Source organism: Pezoporus wallicus, unplaced genomic scaffold, assembly GCF_028554395.1.
Source record: "Pezoporus wallicus isolate ANWC-B61680 ecotype Strahan unplaced genomic scaffold, APGP_CSIRO_Pwel_v1 contig_16, whole genome shotgun sequence".
NCBI classification, from domain to species: domain Eukaryota; kingdom Metazoa; phylum Chordata; class Aves; order Psittaciformes; family Psittacidae; genus Pezoporus; species Pezoporus wallicus.
The window spans coordinates 4,209,090-4,230,321 of record NW_026641478.1 but is presented as its reverse complement, the minus strand read 5'-3'; the positions used below and the strand labels follow the sequence as shown (position 1 = coordinate 4,230,321).

General features: G+C 40.0%; 1 protein-coding gene across 2 annotated transcripts; it reads left to right on the top strand.

Annotated features, from left to right (window-relative positions):
* The first annotated feature begins 1,065 nt into the window (after positions 1 to 1,065).
* On the top strand, positions 1,066 to 15,667 carry EDNRB (endothelin receptor type B). Of its 2 annotated transcripts, XM_057424045.1 has the most exons (8): positions 1,066 to 1,077; positions 1,298 to 1,801; positions 10,128 to 10,240; positions 10,387 to 10,591; positions 10,906 to 11,055; positions 11,747 to 11,880; positions 12,437 to 12,545; positions 14,075 to 15,667. In XM_057424045.1, exons 2-8 carry the CDS (start codon positions 1,352 to 1,354, stop codon positions 14,204 to 14,206), a joined length of 1,293 nt encoding a protein of 430 aa, XP_057280028.1. In that variant the 5' UTR covers positions 1,066 to 1,077; positions 1,298 to 1,351; the 3' UTR covers positions 14,207 to 15,667. The 2 variants fall into 2 exon arrangements, with proteins under 2 accessions (XP_057280028.1, XP_057280029.1); XM_057424046.1 differs by lacking the exon at positions 10,906 to 11,055.
* Positions 15,668 to 21,232: the final 5,565 nt, after the last annotated feature.

Below are 21,232 nucleotides of genomic sequence, written 5' to 3'. Positions count from 1 at the left end.
AAACCAGCTTTAAATTCAGCTCTTTCTAGTTAGACGTGCAATTGTCTCCAACCTTCAGAGGCTGTTCGCAGTCTCCATAAAATCGTGTACTAATCTCGTCACTCTTACGCTTCACTGATGGGTGCAAGGATTGGAAGGAGCTCGTGGAGATCAGATGCGTTGCCATGCCTACCCGAAGCGGCAGCCAGATAACCAAGAGGGACGACTGCAGCTTCAGAACAGTCAAAATACTGTTTCATAAGAAGAATATAAAAGTACCCCGGTTTGTGAAGCGCTTTAAAGCGTTAAACACGTAGGAGTTGCACAAGCAGCATGTGTGCCACTATGGATGTGTGAGTGAGGGCTGTTTGCAGCGCAGAATAAAACGTGAGTGTGAACACCTTACCCAGCTACTGGGAATCAGCGCTCGAGAGGACAAGGGGGAAAAGCCCGGTTCCCCCCCCCCCCCCCCCCCGGCGTCCTCTAACAATGCCAAAGCCCCTTCTAACAGTCCTTTCTGATTTAAAACACTCTTTCGAAACCCGCAAAATGACTTCATTAGGTTGCCACAGCTAACTTAGCACAGGACGAGCCCGCCGGGCTGCAAAACGGGCAGGTCGCCGGGCAGACCCGACAGGTACCGCGGCAACGATCGCCCCAGCCGAGGGGCGCCAGGCAGAGCAGCGGGGCGGGGCGGCGGGGCCTGCAGGCGGGCGGAGGGGCCGGGCTGGTCTCCGCGGGGCGGGGGGACGGGGAAGGCGGAGGCTGCGGGTGGGGTCTGGCAGTGACTGATGGGCCAGATGCTGTTGAATGTTTTAGAAAAGGGGGGGGCGCCTACCCCGCTGGCGCGACTTTAGCCACGGGAGTTGGTGCGCGGTGACGGCAGCCGGGTTGTGCCACAAGCGCCCTCTCCTTCCTGGCTCCGTGTCCTGGGGTGCCTGCCCATCGCCGGAGAGCGGCGTCAGCCGGCCCCGGTGACACGGAGAGGAGCAGTCATCCAGAGCCTGGGGGCAAGGCAGCCGGCGGGGCGCGTCTCCTTAGCTCAGCAGGCAGAGCCCCGAAGGCAGCGGGCGGGCAGGATCGGTTCCGCTCAGCGAGGTGAGAGGGAGAGGAGCGGGTGGCAGAGCCCGGCGGCGCCAAGCAGGTCTCTTGCTGGAGGGGGCTTGTCGCCCCAGCGCTGCTCTGCCGGCTGCACCGCCTGCTCCGCCGCCAGTCCCCGCCCGGTGGCAGGCAGCGCCCCGGCACCGTCCCCGGGTATCGGCTTCTTCCTAGGCTCGCTGTCCTCGCGGCTGACGCCCGGTCCCCTCTCTCCGCGCAGGTCGGTGCTGACGGCGGCGGTCTCCCGGCGGGGGATCAGCCGTGCCGTAGGGCCATGCTCGCTACCCGGCCGTGGCGGCTGCCCTCCCTCCTCCTGCTCCTGCTTCTCGGCTGCCGCGCCGCCGCCGAGGGCGACGGGTCCGTGCGCTCGCCAGGCCCGGGCGGGCAGAGCCCGACGCCCGGGACCCCTGCGGTGAGGGGCGCCGAGTCTAATGCCTCCCGCCCAGCCGCGCTGCCCAGGGGCGGGGGGGCGGCTGGCGGGCGGCCGCGTTCGGCCTCGCCCCCCATGTGCACCGGTCAGACGGAGATTAAGGAGACTTTCAAGTACATCAACACGGTGGTGTCCTGCCTTGTCTTCGTGCTGGGCATCATCGGCAATTCCACGTTGCTGCGGATCATCTACAAGAACAAGTGCATGAGGAACGGCCCCAACATCCTCATCGCCAGCCTGGCTCTGGGCGACCTACTCCACATCATCATTGACATCCCCATCAACGTCTACAAGGTGAGGGGGAGCAGGGAGTGCGTCTGCACCCGTTCTTGGTGCTTCCCGGCAGGTACCGGGCACCACCGCGGGGCCGAGGGCAAACGAGCCCCTTCTCTGGCTGGGAAACCTCCGGGACTTCACCTCATGCCAAAAAGCTGATGACGGAGGGTGGTGGTGTGGTCAGATGTTGTCCCAAATGGCACAATCTCTCGTGCCCCAGTCGCAGCCTTCTCAGCGGTCCGAGCTGGAAATGTGGCAGAGGTGACTTGCAGAGGCCAGGCTCTGCAAGTCACCTGGAGACCGGCGCTGTCCCGGGGATAAAGGTGATGAATGCAGTAGGTAAATGCGCGATGGATTCGTTGCTTCCCTCTTTTCTGCCGAGGCGAGGAATGGAGGGGAGGGCACAGGCGACTCTTTCCTCTGAGTACCGCTCGGTCCCTGCTGCTCAGCTGGGGCATGCTTAGTCGTAATACTTAACTTGGGTCCCTACAGTCGCTGTTGGCATGGGGCCTTTATTTAGGAGCTACAAAAATAATTCAACAGAGCGATTTGCATTAGTTCTATACATCCTGCGGTTGTGAAGCGTGATGCTCTCCTGAGCTGTGAGCTCTTTCCCCTGTTCGCCAGTGATGCAGCTTGGACAGCTGAGAGGTAGTGAGCCGCAACTGTCCGTGCACCTTCGTTACTTTGACCTTTGGCGTGGTGAGACTTGCCACAGAAGGAGAACAATCTCTGTCTTGTCTACCAAGCTTGTGCAGTCCATATTTCCTGAACAGTTGAATCCAGCCTCTGGTTAGGATCAGCACACTTAGGAGGGATGCTGAAAATAACGAGGCACCTTCTGCCTTGAAAGTTTACAGTCTGTGTCCTCATCAGTTACTGTTTGAAGTGAACATGAGAACCTTCACCTGTCATCTCCTCACTTCTATGCATGTGTTTAAACTCTGGGGTTTGTTACTTTTAGCTCTAGAAAAAAATACGTTGAAGGGGAGTGGGTTTGAATTTAGTCTTCTTTATCCCTAGTGGTTACTCTCAGAAGCTGCTGAAATGGTAGAATCCTGTATCTTTATCCTTTTAAAGTATTGGAGTATTACAAAGCAGGGAACATCATAACTGTTAAATTCGCCAGCCACATAATTCGGATTACACGGCAGTTTCTTCAATTTAGAGTTTCAATATTTTCTGTGCTATATATTTATCATAGTCCTTTGTGAGAAGTGTGGACTCATCTGAGAGTGGAATTCATGAAACAAAATACTTTAAACTCTTTTTAAAAAATGTATTTTTGTGAAAAAAAGGTATTGAACAAAAATATTTTTCATCTGTTCTCAGGAAAGTCCAACTGATTGATTTAGTGACAGTTGCTCAGTACAAGACTTTGCAATCTCGGTGACACTATTTCAAAATTAAATTAATCATGATATATGACCGTGCTTATCTTGATTTAATGTCATCAAGTGTATCATTCTGAGTAAGTAGGTTGGAGGGGGAGGAATAAACCATCAGATTGCAAACTGATAAATATGCTACCAGTTGAAAGTCCGGGATATTTATTGTGCTATTGATAATGCTAAGAGTTAAGCAATAGCTCTCAGATGCTAAATATCCCGCACTGCTACTCATCTTAAATGAAGATCCTATATTAAATTTGCATTATCCCTTACAATAGTAGTGAAATATTCGCTTTTTTTAAAATAGGACTTTTGAATAGATGTGAGTTATAAACAAACCAAACACCTCCCACCTTCCCCAACATTAGACATTGTATTTTTTAATCAAAAATAAGAGTTTGCATGTGGTTTGAGTTGATAATAACTTTTTATCCACTCTACATCCCATCTAATTCCACCCGCAGAGCACTGTTGCGAGAGAGGATACAGTAGTGCAATGTAAAGCTGGCTATGATTACCCAGCAGCAGGGGAAGAATAAACGTTTGTAAATCAAGTATACTAAACAGTTGTAACTTGTAATTTGAAACATTTTAAAACTGGATGAACCAAATCTTCAAAATAGCTACCAGATCCTCAGCAACTGCGTGAAAGAGAATAAGAGAATTCCTCATGTTAGTAAAATGCCAGCAGTTTACTCAATAACACTTGTAGTAGAAAGTGTGAAAGTGTCTGTGAACGCTTTCCAGACAGATACACATGAGAGAACACGGAATTCTCACTTGGAACAGCATTTTGTTAGCTTTTTAAAGTGTTAACTTCAAAAGATGTCCCTGTGACTATTTAAGTGAATATGTGAGTAGCTGAAAAAACATAACAAATGAAAATTTACATCTCTTACGTTGTGGGGCTCTAAGGAAAAGCAGGTGTTAGCCAGATTGTGAGGTACATGCAATCCAATATATAAGATGCTAAGAAAAGTCTTGAGACAATCATTATGCGGTACAGAATGCTGTGGCTGTGTGGAGGCTGTGCAAAATTGCTGCTAATTGGATGTGAAGGTAGTCCTATGCCTAGTCAACTGCTTCACTAAACAGACAAGCATGTTTTTGTTAATTTGAGACAGCAATTAAAGGTGTGGACATGAGGAGCAGAAGGGTAGAGTAGGTGGTTGGTGAACTTCTTATGTCCTTCTCTGCACTTAGTCTTTGGAAAACAAGACCGTGGCAGCTTGTATGCCTAACAGTACAGATCTGCAGATCTGGAAGGCTTATGCTCTTTTTCCCAGATCAGTAAAGTTGGTAACTCCTGCATGTGAAACTCTAAAATAACATAAGATTGGAAATTCCAATCTTACATTAGCTCTGCCCCTCATGCATGTATGTGTATGTGTAATGAGATAGGAACACAGACTTTAAAAAGCTGTAATCAAATAATATAACATGCTTTTTCCTCTGATATATAGACGACATCTCTCTCACTTTGTAATATTTATCTCTTATATTAAGTCCAATTTATTGTCATGTTCCAGTAGATTTTTAACAGGGGAACAATCTATCCTTTGTACACTTTTTTGTGGCTTTCTGAACTCTTATCAATTTGCTATGACACAGATGACTGAGGAAGCATATCTGCCTAGAAATACTGTCACAGCTTCCTTTATCTCAGAGCATACTGCAAGAGCACAGGAAAAAAAAAAAAGAACCAGGGAAGGAATAAAACCTTGTCTTTATCCAAGCCAATGAGCAAAGGCCACAGTAAATGGCCTTGTTGTTTGTGGGGGGTTTTTTGATCAAGGCAATGATTAATTTTTTTCCCCCAGTAATGTATTTTAGGGATTATAAAAAATACTGTTAACATAAAGCATTATTGAGCACTGGAAATATAAGAAAGACTAGATCAGGAACTACATATTCCAGAAAGGTGTGAACAGGCCCCTTTGTTAATCCAGCTGTGCTCTAAAAAGGGTGAGATTCATATGGAAATGTCTTTGTGATGACTTTACTAACTTGTAATTCAAGTACCTATAGGGCATGCATCATGATGAAGCCAGTCTTTGCCCAAATTTCCAAGAAAGTCAAGGTGCTTATCTTTAGAAAACATTGTTACTACTCCATATGACAACTCTTGGCCACTGGTTCTTCTGATCGTAAAGATAACATGCCATTTAAGGGGAAAATGTATTCTTTCCTTTCTGTCAACGTCTGAACCACTTACTTGAGGTCTTGCAAGGTTCATCTCAGAATTTCTTACATAAAATTCATTGATCTCTGACCACGTTAAACTAGAAGTCTGTTTTGCTTAGGATCCTTTTACGGTCAACAAGTGCAGCGTATAGGCACTTAGAAAGAAAGAATTGTCCAGAAGAGGAATCTGTCTAGACTTCACAGGCAATGGGGGGTAACTTTGTTCTGTAGTTAGATGGGAACAATCTATTCTGAAGTCCAGTTGATGAAGTAGTGGAAATGTCAATATGTTCTTAAAAGTACACATATATAGTTTTCATGATGGACCTCCAAACTGAAGCATGTCAGTTGATGTCAGAACAGATTTGTAAATCTGTTTTTTTATTACATTTTGCTGTGTATACATTCAGTTAAAAGATGCATGTGACAAATTTCAAAACAAGTTATCACCTTATTTGAGTTGTTGGGTTTTGGTTTTTTTTATCCTGTTTATGCTTCCCAGTCTGACGGCAGTATGGCTTTCTTAATGCTTTTTTTGTTGCAGTCCTATAACCATGATTGTGAAATCACAGAATTATTCTACTTCAGCAACACATTATGAGGTTTCAGTAATTTTCAATATGTCCGTATGATATTACTTTTAATTAAGCACTTAAAAAAATGTTCGAAGCAGAAGTTACTAATTAAAAACATAGGGTTTACACTTCTATTCTAAACATGTAAAAAGTTCTCAGCTTAACTAGGAAATGTATTTTCTTGTCTAGAGTGGATATCCCCACCCTGACATCATAATTATTGTTAAATATTAATAAGTTTTGTAAAGTCTGGCTTATCCCTGACTATAAGCTTAATTTCCTGGGCAAATTTCCTGTTTTGAAAAATGCTTGCTCCTATGAAATACTAAAAAATTATTTATCTATCTGCATGACCTCCCCATCTCAGAAAGTATCAGGTGAAAATCTGCCAGTCATTTCACAGATACATGGAAAAAATGTTGCTTGTGTATTGGGGGTACAGTTGCACGTCTGATTTCCTGTGGAACGCTGCATTCATGAAGATTGTCTTCTTACCCTGTGAACTAGGCTTGCTGTGAACACACAGCTAGGAGGAAATAGGAATTCCTGCTCTGTTTCACATGCACTCATTGCTCAGCACTAGAACACCGATGTGAGTGCACACTTTACTACTTCTTCATGTCTGACTGTAGCAAGTCAACAGTTGTGGAATGGAGCCATGGCATCAGCCTTGTGGCTGGTGGCCACAGCAGCTGAGCTATTGAAAGCAGCATATTGTGCTCCTATGTTGGCATATTGTGGCAGCAGATTATGAATATCTTTTTGTTCTTGCACAACCAAGAGGAAGCAGGGCAGGAATTGTAATTCACAGGTGTGTCTCTGAGTCACACCATCTTTTGGGGCTGCTTTCATAGCTGTGCCGCTTTTTCATCGGTTTAGGCTTAGATCTCTGTCTGGTCTGAGAAAAGTGTTGTCTATAGGAGTGCATCAGAGGTATTGCTTCTTTTAACCATGATTTCACTTCATTCTGCAGTGTGTTCCCTTTCCCTTTGTTCTATTTCATTTCATCTTCAGCACGTCTCTGTGGCTTAGGAGTTAAAACTTCAGCCACTAAGTGACTATAAAACATTGGAAAAGGTCATTTGGAATACAGATAGTGGTAAACTTCTCTTGGCATTTTACTCATGAAAACGCAACATTATTTTTCTCTTTGCTGCCACTTGGCAGTAGCTCATTGCTCTAAGTCATTTGTGAAGTTGCACTCTTTGTATAGATACCTGATTATGAATTATACGAAAACTGTTTTACCCATGCAAAATTGCATTAGGCTGCATCTGTACTTCACTAGGAATAATCATGGCTCTTGCCCACAAATATGATGCTCCTGAATACAGTGATTTTTCACAGTACTTTAAGGCAGTGTTTTAAGGAGATGGCAATACATAGGACAAGCAGAAACAACAAAGAAGCATAGTTCAGCAATTAAAACACTGTTTTTTCCCCTTTTACTTTTTTTAACATTTTCAAGCTTCTGCTGCAAGCGTATCATTAGCTGCTTGCAATACCATGATAGAGAGACTTGTGACTCATGCATTAAAATGCTCAAGTATCACAATACATCAGCTGCAAGAGATAATGGAGATGTTTTTTCCAATCCAATGCAGACAGCTGTGTGTCCATTCTGTTCCTGATTTAAACTAGCTAAATGCAAGTCATATTTTGATGTTATGCTAAACCCAAGCTAATGCACCCTTTCTCTCAGTTGACCACATTCACTCATGCACAGTCCTATGCTAATTCAGCCATACGGCTTCCAAGCTGGAGCTGGCTCAAATCCAGTCAGCTTGGAGCACAGGTGTGACTGTCTGCACCTGAGAGATAAGCATTAGTTCAGGGAAATCTCTAACATGTGGCTGAACTGTTGTGATTTTAGGGAAGAGAGACAAGGGAGTGTCTTGGCATGTAAACCAGCTAGTTGTAGCTGGTTTGTGCCAACAGAATGTGCCAACAGAAATTTAACCAAAGGTCTTAATTTCAGTTCAATGAAGAAAAAATACATTTTGATTTTGAAGTGCTTTTTTTAATGAGTCATCTCTGGTTTAATATGTACACATGTACAATATGTAACAGGTACTATAAACAAGTATAAAATGTACTTGCTACCAAGTCTTTGTTATCTGTAGCAATTACATGTGGTAGGCTGGAGGCTCACTGCCTGATTGATATAAATTAAATGAGTCCAGGTGTCATAAGATTATGTAAAGTGTATGTTTAGAACACCTGTAATGATTCACATAGCAATTTTAATAGTAGTTTGTTGCTATCACCCCCTTACAGCAATTCAGAAGAAGTCTTAGGGAGAGGCTTTACTGAAGATAACTTTAATTACAGATTGAGTTATTTTTCCCACATCACATAAATAAAAAGATATTGTATGGTTATTACAACCTCATCCCTACTTCCTCTGCTTTATTACTTTCCATAAAATTCTCAAGAAACATAAATCCCTAGAATTTATATTCTGCTTCATTTCTGCAGAAGCATTATACTCTTTGTCTTACTTGAGTAGATCACTGAAGAAATAGAAGGTCCCATTTTGGCATAGGACTAAAGCAGATTTTGAAAGGTATCCTGCTATCTAAAAATACTGGTGGGCATTTTATTGGGATTTCCAAAAGCACATTGTCATGAACTGTACTTATCTTTGTTCATGTTAAAGTAAAATTATATTTAAGTTATTATCAGGGCTTTTAAAAGACTGTTGACCCTGTAATTGTTTATTCTGGGATGCATGTGTATGTGTGCTAAAGGAATTTGCTGAACCAAGTCAATTGAGCAGGCAACTCTGTGGCTATCAATCTTCAGTCATTTTGGTCCCCAGCAGAATCTATACAGTATGATGACCTATTTCTTCTTATAGTACATCAATAGTAAATGAGATATCTGAGGAGACCTGAGCCAAGGGAAAATTTTGCAATCTCTTTTTGGGTAGTTACCATTCTTCTTTCTTCTTCTTTTTCATATTTTAGCCTTCTAAGATGTCTGAGGAGACCTGAGCCAAGGGAAGGATTTTGCAATCATCTTTTGGATAGTTATTGTTCTTTCCTCTCCTCTTCCATTTTGTAGCCCACAATCTGCAACAGATCCAAAAGACCTCATTGAAACAAAGTTTCAAAAAACAGAAATGGCTTTAGATAACGTTAACTAATTACAGAAACTCAGAAAGTTTCATATATAATGATTGCGACTATTTCTTGGCATAACCTCTGTTCTAAAGAGTCTTCTTTTTATGAGTAATTGGAATATTTGGCTGCTGCTGTGATATATTTGAGCCATTATATTGAGCTCACAGCAAAGTACAAAGCTTAAATGTTTCTGAAGTGCAACAGTTTCTGAAGGCAAACAGTTCATAGCGTCAGCTGCTGGGAAGGTGCTTGCTGTGTCCAGTAAGTCCTGTCCCCTAAATCAGCTAAAGTGTACTGCTAAAATGTAAAAATGGGATGTGACAGACTTCCATTAAAGTGTATAACCTAAAGTGCAATTGGACCAATCTGAAATCATTGAGCTCTTTTATTCTGTAGCACTTACAAATATGCTTAATGCACAGATAGTCCTTTCAGTATTGTAATAAAGAATCATTGAAAAAACTGGTCAGTGAAGATCTTCAGTGAGTGATTAATCTGATCCATCATTACCTTCTGCTAAATATTAATATCAAGCAAGCTGTTTAGCCTCCCTTAGTATCCAGTAGGTCCCTTCTTTCATTATCAGATGGTCAGCTAAGAACTATGGGATTCATTTCTCTCCAGCGTTGCCTGACTTCTTAGCTGATGGAGCCTAGACGCCAAGCTTCAAATAAACCCCACTCCAGATGTGCACTTGTTTAGCATTGCCCTGTTCTGCTCAGCCTTAAGTAATTTTCTGTATTTCTAGTAAATGGAGAGTTACTTGAACACATAAGAAAAGCACATAAACACTGGAGTGGTGAAGTTGGAAGCAAAATAAGTAGAGTTCATGGGGTTTAAGAAGTCAGGACTAAGCCTTTATGCATATTCTTGCCCAGCCAGGGAGTAACTGTAAAGCTACTGGCTAGTTCTTAGGACACCCACATTGGAAACTCCCTTCTGAAAAGGCAGTCTTGACTAAATTTTACAGGGCAGAAAAGAAAAATAGTCAAGACAAAGGTCTGTGTTTCAGCTTTAGGAATTATCTTTTAAAAACAGTTTATTTCTAATTGTTGTTTTCTTTTCACAGCTACTTGCAGAGGACTGGCCCTTCGGTGTTGAAATGTGCAAATTAGTACCCTTCATTCAAAAGGCATCAGTGGGCATCACAGTGCTGAGTTTGTGTGCCCTCAGTATAGATAGGTGAGACCCATTTTTCATCAAACTCTCTTAATTGCTTTTCAATATGGGCTCAAATTTGCCTTTCTGCTGTGCTGACACAACATGAATAAGTGGGGTTGCCAGTTAAACCAGGTTTATTTTTTTCCAAATGTGTGCTGTTGCTTCAGGTATCGAGCAGTTGCTTCTTGGAGTCGCATTAAAGGAATTGGAGTGCCAAAGTGGACTGCTGTTGAAATTTTACTGATCTGGGTTTTGTCGGTGATACTGGCTGTTCCAGAAGCTATTGCATTTGACATGATTACGATGGAGTACAGAGGAAAGGATCTTAGAATCTGCCTGCTTCACCCCACACAGAAAACATCCTTTATGATGGTAAGACACTGACATCTACGAAGTCTCCAGAACAGTTCCTTCCATCTTCTTAGCATTGCGTGGATTGTAATTTGTACAAGTGTAGGTGAATATAACGTTCAAATGAAATGCTGACAAATTCCTGAAGTATATTGGTTAAAAGAAGAGCACCCAGAAACTTTTTTGGGGCTTTGGGCATAGTACTTGTCCTGTTTTGTAACCTACACCTTATAGAGATGCTTTTCTGGACAGACTGACCAGCTAGTTATAGCATACTTTCCAAAATGCTTAGCATTCAACTCCTAACAACAGCTTTGCTTTTGTTTTCTTTGTAGTTTTACAAGCAAGCTAAAGACTGGTGGCTGTTCAGCTTTTACTTCTGTTTGCCACTGGCTATTACAGCATTTTTCTATACTCTTATGACCTGTGAGATGTTACGAAAGAAAAGTGGGATGCAGATTGCTTTAAACGACCACTTGAAACAGGTAAAAAGTTATCCCTGACAACTCTGTCTGTAGAGAGGTTAACAACAATACCTTTAATGACTTTACTTTCACATAAGTGTTCTGTTCCTGTATGATGACTTCAAGATTATTAGTAAGAAGTTTCCTAGTAGTGGTGTTGCTGAGCTCTTAGATATAGATATATACATAGTTATACATATATCAGAGCCCCCAGAAACCTAAGATTTTAACTTTCAATCACAAAACTGGTGGTTTGTGGGTTTTTTTCTTGTTTGATGTTAATGCTTCAGATTTTATAGTTTTTATTTCTTCACAATAGTGAGAGCTGGATATTTTGTAATGAAAACTGAAGTTGTCCTCTAAACCTGTTAACTATTTTGAAGCAATTTCATGCTGAAATATAGTGAGGTTAGCAGTATATGTTATCAGGAAAAAAACACATGCCAAAATACAGTCCAAGTTAGTAGTGCACCAGACACAAACATATTATTACTCATACTTTTTAAAATTGGATATACAGGGAATCAGTGCAAGACATCGAAAACAATAGAAAAGATTGAGTATACATTCCAAGAAAATAAGGTATTTGATGTTCTCCAAACTCCTGTGTTTTGATAGGGTTTTTAGTTTGTTTATCGAACATTGGATATTAAAAGACAACAGCAACCAAGAAACAGAAACTAGAACTCTTCTGTCCAATTTTCTTTTTCAGAGACGTGAGGTGGCCAAAACTGTGTTCTGTCTGGTACTTGTTTTTGCCTTGTGTTGGCTCCCACTTCACTTAAGCAGAATATTGAAACTCACTATTTATGATCAGAAAGACCCCAACAGATGTGAACTTTTAAGGTGAGATTGCAGAAATAAAATGCCTGTGCGCTGATGGCATTTTACGTAAGATTTTTTTGGATTTCCTAATTAACTAGGTTACTCTGTGTGTCTGAAGTTTTCCCTGCTACTTCATCCAGACACTCTGGTTTTGATCCAGTAGCAAAGTCAGAAAACTATGAGCAATCCCCCTGTTTGCCCTGTCTTCCTCCTTGATCCCTTTTGGGGCTGTCCTAATGTCTTGTGGCATTATGAGGGTGGAGGGGGAATTTCTATCCCCATTTCTCTTTCAACAGAACAGCTAGGATTGTGAAGAAAACCTTGTGAATATTTCCTCCCACAAGCTACAGTGGTTGGACCTTCTGAAATTACTTTCATGAGAATTATCTTACTGGTTAAACTTAATTATTGAGCACAACTGTTAACTCCATGAGTTAATCCTGTTGATATAAAACCCTTTACTGTTATGTTAGCTAGTCTTGGTTGAGTGAAGCCGACTCAAATTTTCATAGTTGTAAACCTCTATTAAACCTTTTCAGAGAAAAATGTGAGGTGTCTTGCTTTAATTTCCACACAGCTTTTTTCTTGTGATGGACTACATTGGTATTAACATGGCTTCACTGAATTCCTGCATCAACCCGATAGCTCTGTATTTGGTGAGCAAAAGATTCCAAAACTGCTTTAAGGTAAGAAGCTGCTGAGAGCTGCTCCTCTGGTTAAAAGATGATGTCAGCAGTAAAATTCATTCCTTAGCATGCAAAAGTGTTTTAAATGGTCATTAAATTTGACTTGAAATTTTAACTGGGTTATTGTAGGTGTCCTCTCCCTGTTGAAACTACATAGAAAGGAATTAAGGATTCACAGAGACAAAAGAGAAAGCAAAAGAGTGGAGTGTATAATAAACCCTTTTGGCACCATGCTAATCAGTGGTACATCACTTCCTGACACCCAGCTGGCACCCAGCCACTTGTAGAGCACTGACAAAGCAGACTCAGTCTGAGCTGCAGAGATTCACTTAGCCATATCCTCTGCAACCCAACAGGGAGAGTGCTGACCCCAGGTTCTCCCCATCCTGATGGAGAGCTTTAATCAGTAGGCAGTTAGGTAAGGCAGAGGGTGCAAGTATCCACCCATCCTTTTCCAATGCCAACATTTTGAGACAGACCTGTTTGTAGTTTTCTGTTGGTTTACGTGAACAGTCCTGGGCCCTAATTCTTCACACAAGATTTAAGGCTTTGGATCACGTGTGGATTGCAGCCCATCTGTCTTTCCACTTTCATGTCCAGATTTTTTATTTTTATGGCCCCTGATGTCTTCATACACTGTATCAGAGTTATTACATTGTCTACCACAAATTCTTAGATTTTCTTTTCTTGCTAGGCATTTAACTGGTGGCCACTGCTAGGCTTATTGCCTGGCTGTGTTGAATTCCTTACTGACTATATATTTCCAACAGAAACCAATCAGCTCTACATCTAGTAGCATTAGTGTATTTCCCAAATAACTGTGACAGCACATGTTGCAGAGACTTTATTGTAAGTCTTGCCTTCCCTGTCTACACTGCTGGACCCCTGAAAGAATCACTGGAGCTGGGAGCATGTAAGAGATCTCTAGCTTCCTGAGCATGGAAAGAAGTGAGTATGCAGGACCCCAGATGGACTTGCAGCACCCAAAGACCAGTCAGTAGCATCAGCAAAAAGTCTGCAGTATATCTAGTAAATGTATAAACTGTGTGTAGGTTTTCACCATTCTCCTATTTGGTTCTCTTTTTCTCCCCTCAAAAAAAAAAAAAAAAATGAAAAAAAAAAGAAAAAAATAGCATCTTGCCTAGAAAGTGTAGATTACAGAGCATACATTTTTCCCAAGAAAATTTATCAGAGAAAGGACAACAAGGAATCATAATTTTATTTTCAGATGCATTTAGGAATACAAACTAGACTTGAAGCGGCATGTGCGTGGCTTTTATTAATATATGTAACTCAATATAACTCTTCCTGCCCTTCAGCACTCAGGTTGCTAATGGGGTATCACAATAGTGACCATTTGAGCAATGTGGAGCTTAACCTTGTTTGTTTGCTCATGTTGTAATCTGAAAATGGCAGCTTGTACATTTGCCATTTCCTACTGTACCACTGAAGAAGGGCAGCTTTTCAGTGCGTTTGCCACATGTGCAAAACAAAATGATGTAAAGTGTTTATCCCTTTTATTTTAACAGTCATGCTTGTGTTGCTGGTGCCAATCCAAAGATCTGTTGTCCCTGGAGGAAAGGCAGTCCTGCCTAAAGTTCAAAGCTAATGATCACGGATATGATAATTTCCGCTCCAGTAACAAGTACAGCTCTTCATAAAACAAGCATAAATGATATGTTCTCCTACATTAATGCTGGTGCCTTTTCAAGTAAAAGTGGCAATTACTTTTAATGAGATGGTAACGTTTAGAAAAATCTAGTTTTGTGTTTGCACGGAAAAAGAACATTAAAAGAAATTGCCCAAAATTGTGTCACGTTGAAAAACACAGATTTATATAAAATCGTCATTTATGGAACATGAAAAATGTAGAGAGAACAAGTCATTGTTAGCACTTGAATACTTTTGTATCAGCACTTCCAAATGAAACCCGCTTCCTGTACATTAAACGATCATTTGTATTCACTATAACAGTTGTAGGAACTGAAGTCACAGTAATTACTGAGCAGTATAATATAATGTTAATTGGATCAAAGACATTATTATATATAACTTAGTGTATTATCTTTTATGAAGCAGATTAACCACCATCATTATTGTAGGATTTTTTAAAATAAAACATGAAATACATCGTAATAGAAGTTGAATGTAAAAAAAGTAGAATTTTATCAGGGATATTTTAGACATAGCTAATGAAAATATTAAAGGATGCAGTTAATTCACAAGTGCATTTTACTCTGATTATTGTTTTTACCTATTAGTGTTAGAAAGAACCTCCCATGCCCTCTATAAGTACCATTCTGTAACCACTGTGCATGTTCATTGCATTTGGCAGCACTCTGGGTATGGTCCATATCACTGTTTCCATGTTATTTGTATTTAAAGACAGTGGAGGAAAGAAAAATATACCAAAAGTAAAAACTAATACTACTAGAACCATACAGATGATGGCTAGTATTGGAAATCAGCTATTTTGAACTGAAAACAAATTGATTGTATCCTGTGTAAACAATGGGCATTCACGAGCATCATGGTTCTTTACTTGAGATACTTTTGCAACAATTTACAAGTGTTTTTACAATACAAATACTGTCTTGTGGCAAAATCTTCTAAAAATAGCAGGTGCAAAAGAATGTGCCCAAGGAAAGCAGAGAGAATTTGAACTTCTATTTTCATTTAAATCTTCATGAAGAAAATTATTCACAAACTGTACCTGTAGAGAACAGTACTATGTAGTGCAGTTGTCTCTGTAGTTCTGTGTTTATGGGCTTAAGAAGATGTGTGATTAGTTTCTGCTTCTGTAAATAGTTTAGTGAAGCATAAATAATTGTAAAGTATTAAAATATGGGCAGGACCCTGCAAGAAAACAGAAAGGTAAAGATGCCTGTAGCGAACATGATGTGTGTTGCCGGGAGCAATGCATGTTTTGTACATACATGACAGAGCATTCATTGGCTTTTCATTTCCTATTAATTTGTTACAGATGTCCCCAAAGACTTATTAACATATTTCGTGCACTGAAGCATGAGTTTTTCAAGAAAAAATGTCATATAACATGCTTTTATAAAAGACATGTTTTCAATAGTCATGGTATTTTATTGCAATAAAAATATTTATCAAGACTCAGGAATTATTTTTTTTAATTTTCGAATTTCACATGTAACGATTTTTACTTTTTTTTCCCAGTTTCTATTAACTTCAGATTTTTTAATAAAGTGCCTTAAATATGCTCAGGGTGAAAGCAGTTTTCATTAAAATGTTCAGTTGATGTTAACCTTAGATAGGTGTCATCTCATCTGACTTTATGTAGCTACAGCTACCTTGCAGACAGCTGAAAACAGGAGAGGTGAACCCCATTCCTAGTATTTCCCCCATCAATAGCTAGTAAGGGTATGCTTCTATAATCAAGCTGAGGACCAATGCACATGCATTTGAGCATGGGCACGTATGTGTTTCTGTGTGTGAGTGTGTATGCAAGTGTATATGTTGTCTACCATTAGGTTGCTCTTGCCATCTTCCTGCAACACATGCACCCAACTGCTACAATGCTGAACTTTTATAAATATAAATCTATTTAAAGTTTTGTTCTTTGCATTTTTACCTGAACTTTCACGGTAACTTACTCATGGTAAGCCGTGAATATCACTTCACTTCACCTTGCCTGCATCTATTACTGTGAAATGCATTTCATCTGTTAAGGATGGATAATCAATTAAATACTAAGTTTGATACTGATCAGTATTATTTTCATCAAGTTATAGCATTACAATATTGTACATGTATATTATTGTTATTTTTATTTAAAATATAGCTGTTTTATTGGCAACTGTGTAACATAGTTTTCATTTTTTTTTCCTGGACTAATTCTTTAAGACAAGTCCTCTCAGTCAGGCATTTAGGTTTTGCAGATATACTGTTTACTTTTTGGAGTTAATATATGCATATTAGTAGACTTTTTGTATTTTCTGCTCTTACACAGTTTTAGCTAAGATATACTGTCCACTTTTTGGAGTTAATATATGCATATTAGTAGACTTTTTATATTTTCTGCTCTTATACAGTTCTAGCTAAGATTAAATCTCAGTACTGAACACAGGCATTTTCTCAAGTCTTCAGTACAGCTCTATTCGTCCATTCACTGAAATCAATGAATGTTTATTCAATTCAGTTGGAACAGAATTAGGGCACAGCAATGGTGTTCTTTCAAAAACCTAGCTGATGAGCTACCTTGGACAAGGAGTTGTTTAGAAAAGTTAGGAAAAAAAAGGTAAAATCTGCTCGCAGGGGTAAACCAGGCAGTCTAAGGCCCTTTAAGCCTTAAACAGGGGGTCACAGGTAGCAGAACAACTGCGCAGAGGCACATGCATCTTTATAGGAGTTCGATGTGCTTGCCCAGAGTGATGTGACAGAGTAAGAAGAATCATCTGTCCCAATGGCCTGAAGAGTTGACACAGCATGGCTTAAGATGAAAAAACAAACTTGTAAGTAACTACATCACATCCCTGTGTTTTGGCCTTCAGACAGCAGTTAGATTTCACTTTCCCGGCTGCTCTGAATTTTGCCTGTGCACAGCTCTCTTGAACTTAAGAGAGGGTATTTTGAACTGAGTGGACTGAACTGATACACTGGTACTGCACCTCAGAGAATCAAATGCAAAATGTGATGGTTATGGAGCATCTGCTATGAGCTGTGGTATTTAAAACTGTCCCAAACAGCTCTTAATCAACATGTAGTTGGCTTAGCAAAAGAATGTTGTATGTACTGAAATAACGCTAAAAGGATTTTTTTTTTTATTGTTTTGTATAGCTATGTAAAACAATTCTATATTTCATTTTCTGTGGTCATTTAAAATAGCAACATTTTGGCTCAGACAATGTAAGCATACTAAAATATTTGTAAACATGCCAATAAAACATTTGTAATTTTAATTCATTACAAAAAGAAGTCTCACCTTTTTTCTTCTAGGGGGTACCATTTAATTCTTAAGCAGTGACAGTGCTGTAAAAAAAGAAGTAAGCAATTCAGAACTAAAAAAGCTTTTGGGTGAGCTGGTTTTACATAGTTGAAAATTGGAGAGCTTTCAGACTTGCATACGCATTGTAAAATTGCCTGATGTTTGTTGGAACAATCAGTCATGCCTGTCTTTGCTCTGTTTGTTTTTGCTCAAAATGTCAGTTGCAATCTCTTGTCTACACACCCATATATAGTCACAAATCCTCCTGTCTTAGGGACATCACAAATAAAAGGCACAAAACTTTTAGCTCGTTAATTTGGGATTGCATGCACTTGATGCTAGAATATGCCACATGAAAACTATTACCCCTTTGTATCCTGACAGTGTAATTTTGTGCATACTTCCATTAACCTTTCTTAAAGCAGTGAAAAACAGTATCAGACTAAATATGCTGATTCTGGTTAAATATGTATCTTTATATGCTTGCGTTATCTGTACACCCCAAAATGTGTTTGCTGCAACTGCTGTTTTATTCCAAGTAGTTATGTTCCCTTTTGTTTAATTGGTGGCCTGCTGCATCCAGGTAGATTTGTCTTTTTTCATGGCCCAAGGACTGTTAGCACATTGTTTCAAGTTGCCATTCCTGGAACAGGGAGCATCTGTAGCGATGAGGTCCCTTGTAAGTAAATGTTCTAGTTATATCTCTTACGCCTCTTCAGTTCCTTTTTCTTCATCTTATGCTATGGTCCAAACCACTGGACCATATGGTCCAAACCACCAACCACTCATGAAGAATTTTTGTTATATATGTATATATATTTCTTTTAAGATCCTACAGCTCTCTACAGGTAGGCCATAGTCTTCACAGCCCAGCTAACTTACTTCCTTGCCACAATTTGCTTTTCTAACTATTGCTGTCATCCACAGTTTTATCTACTGCAGTCTTGGCTCTTTCATTGAGGGGATTAACTGCAGCTTGTTGTCTGTTTTCTAAACACACTGGAACTTACATAGCAACATGGATATACATGTAGCTTAGGTTCTTCAAACACTGACTCACTCTTTACGACTCTTGAGAAGGGTGGATTTGGCACTGGTGTTGGTGGAGCAGGATGGTCCAACTGGCAACCCGTGGTTGTGTCTGGTCCATAGGGTGGTTCACTTTTTACTGCAACTTCTGCACCCTGCTGCTCAGACCATTGTCTTCTTGTAGTCTGCTCAAGAAGGCCCAAGAGTTCTCCATGTACATGCTGAGCACTTTTGTTCAGATTTCTAATCCAAGTTGCTGAACTGGTGTCCACATCAGAAAATCAAGGGAAACAAAAGGACTTGGCATTAGTCTTCTGTGTTCTGCTGGTCATCTTTCTTCTCAGTCAGCAGTGGTAAGATTACTGTATTACATAGCAACAGTAGTCATTTATTGGCTTTCAATTGCTAACTTTAAAATGCTATCATTAAACAAAACCCTGGCATCTACTTGGTCTTGTCTTTCCAAGTACTCAAATTTAGCTGTGAAGGAGGTCTCAAAGCTAGCTCTCACCAGTGAAATGCACAGCCCTGTCAGTCCTCTTTCCTTCTTTTGAAAAAGAAAACTCATCGCTCAGAAAATCCTATTATAACTAAAAGCAAAACCTTCAGAAATTTATGTTTTACCTTTATCTTAAAGCTCCACGAAATCTCTGTGACAAGACAAAGGTGTTCTGGTTGTGGGAGGTAGTATCTGGAAGGAATTTGCCATATTAGTGTGGTAACTAGTTAGACCATACAGCTCAGCATAAACCTACATATGTTAAGGGACGTGAGGATGCATCAAATTTGTCAGAATGGTAACATGGATAATACCACATTAATACAGATGATGCTATCACTGGGTAGCTACAATTATAACTTTAGTGTTACCATACCTTCTTCACAAACTGTATTCTCCAAAATTTGCTTCTACTTGTTTTGTTCTTGGGGCGGGGGGGGGGGGGGGGGGGGAGGGAGTGGAATTTGTTGTCCTTTAATTTCCCAAAATTTGCACTAGTGGCTCACAGGTTTGGTTATCCTGAAGAAACAGATCAGTGGTGAAAACAAGTGGGGTGGGTAATGGGTGTCATTTGAAGGTGCCAGGAAAAAGAGTGACAAACCCCCCAGGATGCTCACATCTTCACAAGAAGGATGAATTCAACACATGCTCAACCTTTGTAGGGGTGGGAGAGAAACATGGCAAGCTAATAAAACAAACCTGGTGGATTTGGTAAGTTTTAGTTGGAGCTGCAAAAGAGAGAGCAGAATTCATGCAAAGTGGATTTTGTTTTGTTTTTTTTAATTAAACTGAACCAGTAAAAGTGTCTGAATTGCCAGTGGGTTTTCACAGGACCAGACTGGACCTTGCTAAAGGTGTAGGAAGCTTTCCCCTGAAATGCATGTATAGCAGGTAGCATGTCCTACAAATTTGGACCCATTGGTCTTAACTTGGTAACATAGATGTAATGTGAAAGTTTCAAATGCTGACTAATTATGCACTACTCACACTGAATTACAAAATTATGAAATGAAAAGATGCATAAGCATTTACTAAGTGCTATTCATAAACCTGAGGTTGCAAAGAGAAACAGTTAAGAAATAAGTGTAAAATTTTATTACTTTAATAATTGGCAATTTAATTATTCCATAACTTTGAATTTTGTAACCATTATGACCATTTTATGATACTAGAAAAGCTTTTTTTTAAAAAAAAAAAAAGTAGAACTTTATATTTTGATAGGAGATAGAAACAGACTGTGAAATCTGAAATGAACCATGACATCAATAGTTTGTTTCAAGCACCTCCATAGGTTGTGAAGATACTTCCTGTAGGACTATTAGAATTCTCTTGTGAAATTGATATTATATTTAATATACGAGTCAAATGCTTTTAAAATACTGTATAAATATATCTATGCATATATATGTGTTTTTACCTGTGTGTGCACATACACACAAAAATACGTAAATTACATAAGCCAAAGTGTTTGTTGCAGTAAAAGAAGCAGAAAGAACTAGGGAAGATAGAGTTGGGGGTAAAAATACCAAAAATTTCTAGTATATATGATTTGCTGAGACTTCCAATATGCTTTTGCCTACTCAAGAGCTTACAGCTTTCATAGAAGTAACTTTTCCAATCATTGAATGTCTCACCATAATTACTCCAGTCTTTAAAATGAGATGTAAAACCTGGAGTGCAATTACATTTCATGGCACTCTTGCAAAAGACCAGGATTGCCAGCTGTGGGCTCTTGGCCAATTTCCAATTTAAATAATTACAATCTACTTCCTATGTTCCTCTCTTGTAGCTTAGAAGAGCACACTGCCCTGTTCTGCAGTTTCACACTGCATGGAGGCATCTGCTCTGTCTCGCACTGGAGGTGACTGTCTTTCAGTGTTAGAAAATGGGAGCCTTGAAAATCCTTTGTCAGTCTGCAGAGTATTTGAGGGTGTTTCAGAATGAAAAGCAGAATTTAAATGTAAAATCATTAACACTCAGAGTTTCTTTCAGTATGTGTCAGCTCAATGTTAAGTGGATCTAAATCACTCCTTTTTTTTACTGACTCTGTTAAGGAGTTTTATAAACACAGATTTTTAAAGGCTTTTAAATCCTTGTATATCTTTTATTTGTATAGTTAGAAAGATTTATTATGATCTGGAATCCATTAAATAGTACTAAAGGACTTTGAATAGGCATTAGGCTTGTCTACAAGGTTGAATGTAA

What these genes read in the sequence shown, in the direction of transcription:
- EDNRB (XM_057424045.1), top strand. Translation starts at nt 1,352, where the DNA reads ATGCTCGCTACCCGGCCGTGGCGGCTGCCCTCCCTCCTCCTGCTCCTG. An exon ending in AACAGATGTGAACTTTTAAG is followed by an intron (nt 11,881 to 12,436) that starts GTGAGATTGCAG and finishes ATTTCCACACAG; the next exon opens with CTTTTTTCTTGTGATGGACT. An exon ending in GATTCCAAAACTGCTTTAAG is followed by an intron (nt 12,546 to 14,074) that starts GTAAGAAGCTGC and finishes TTATTTTAACAG; the next exon opens with TCATGCTTGTGTTGCTGGTG.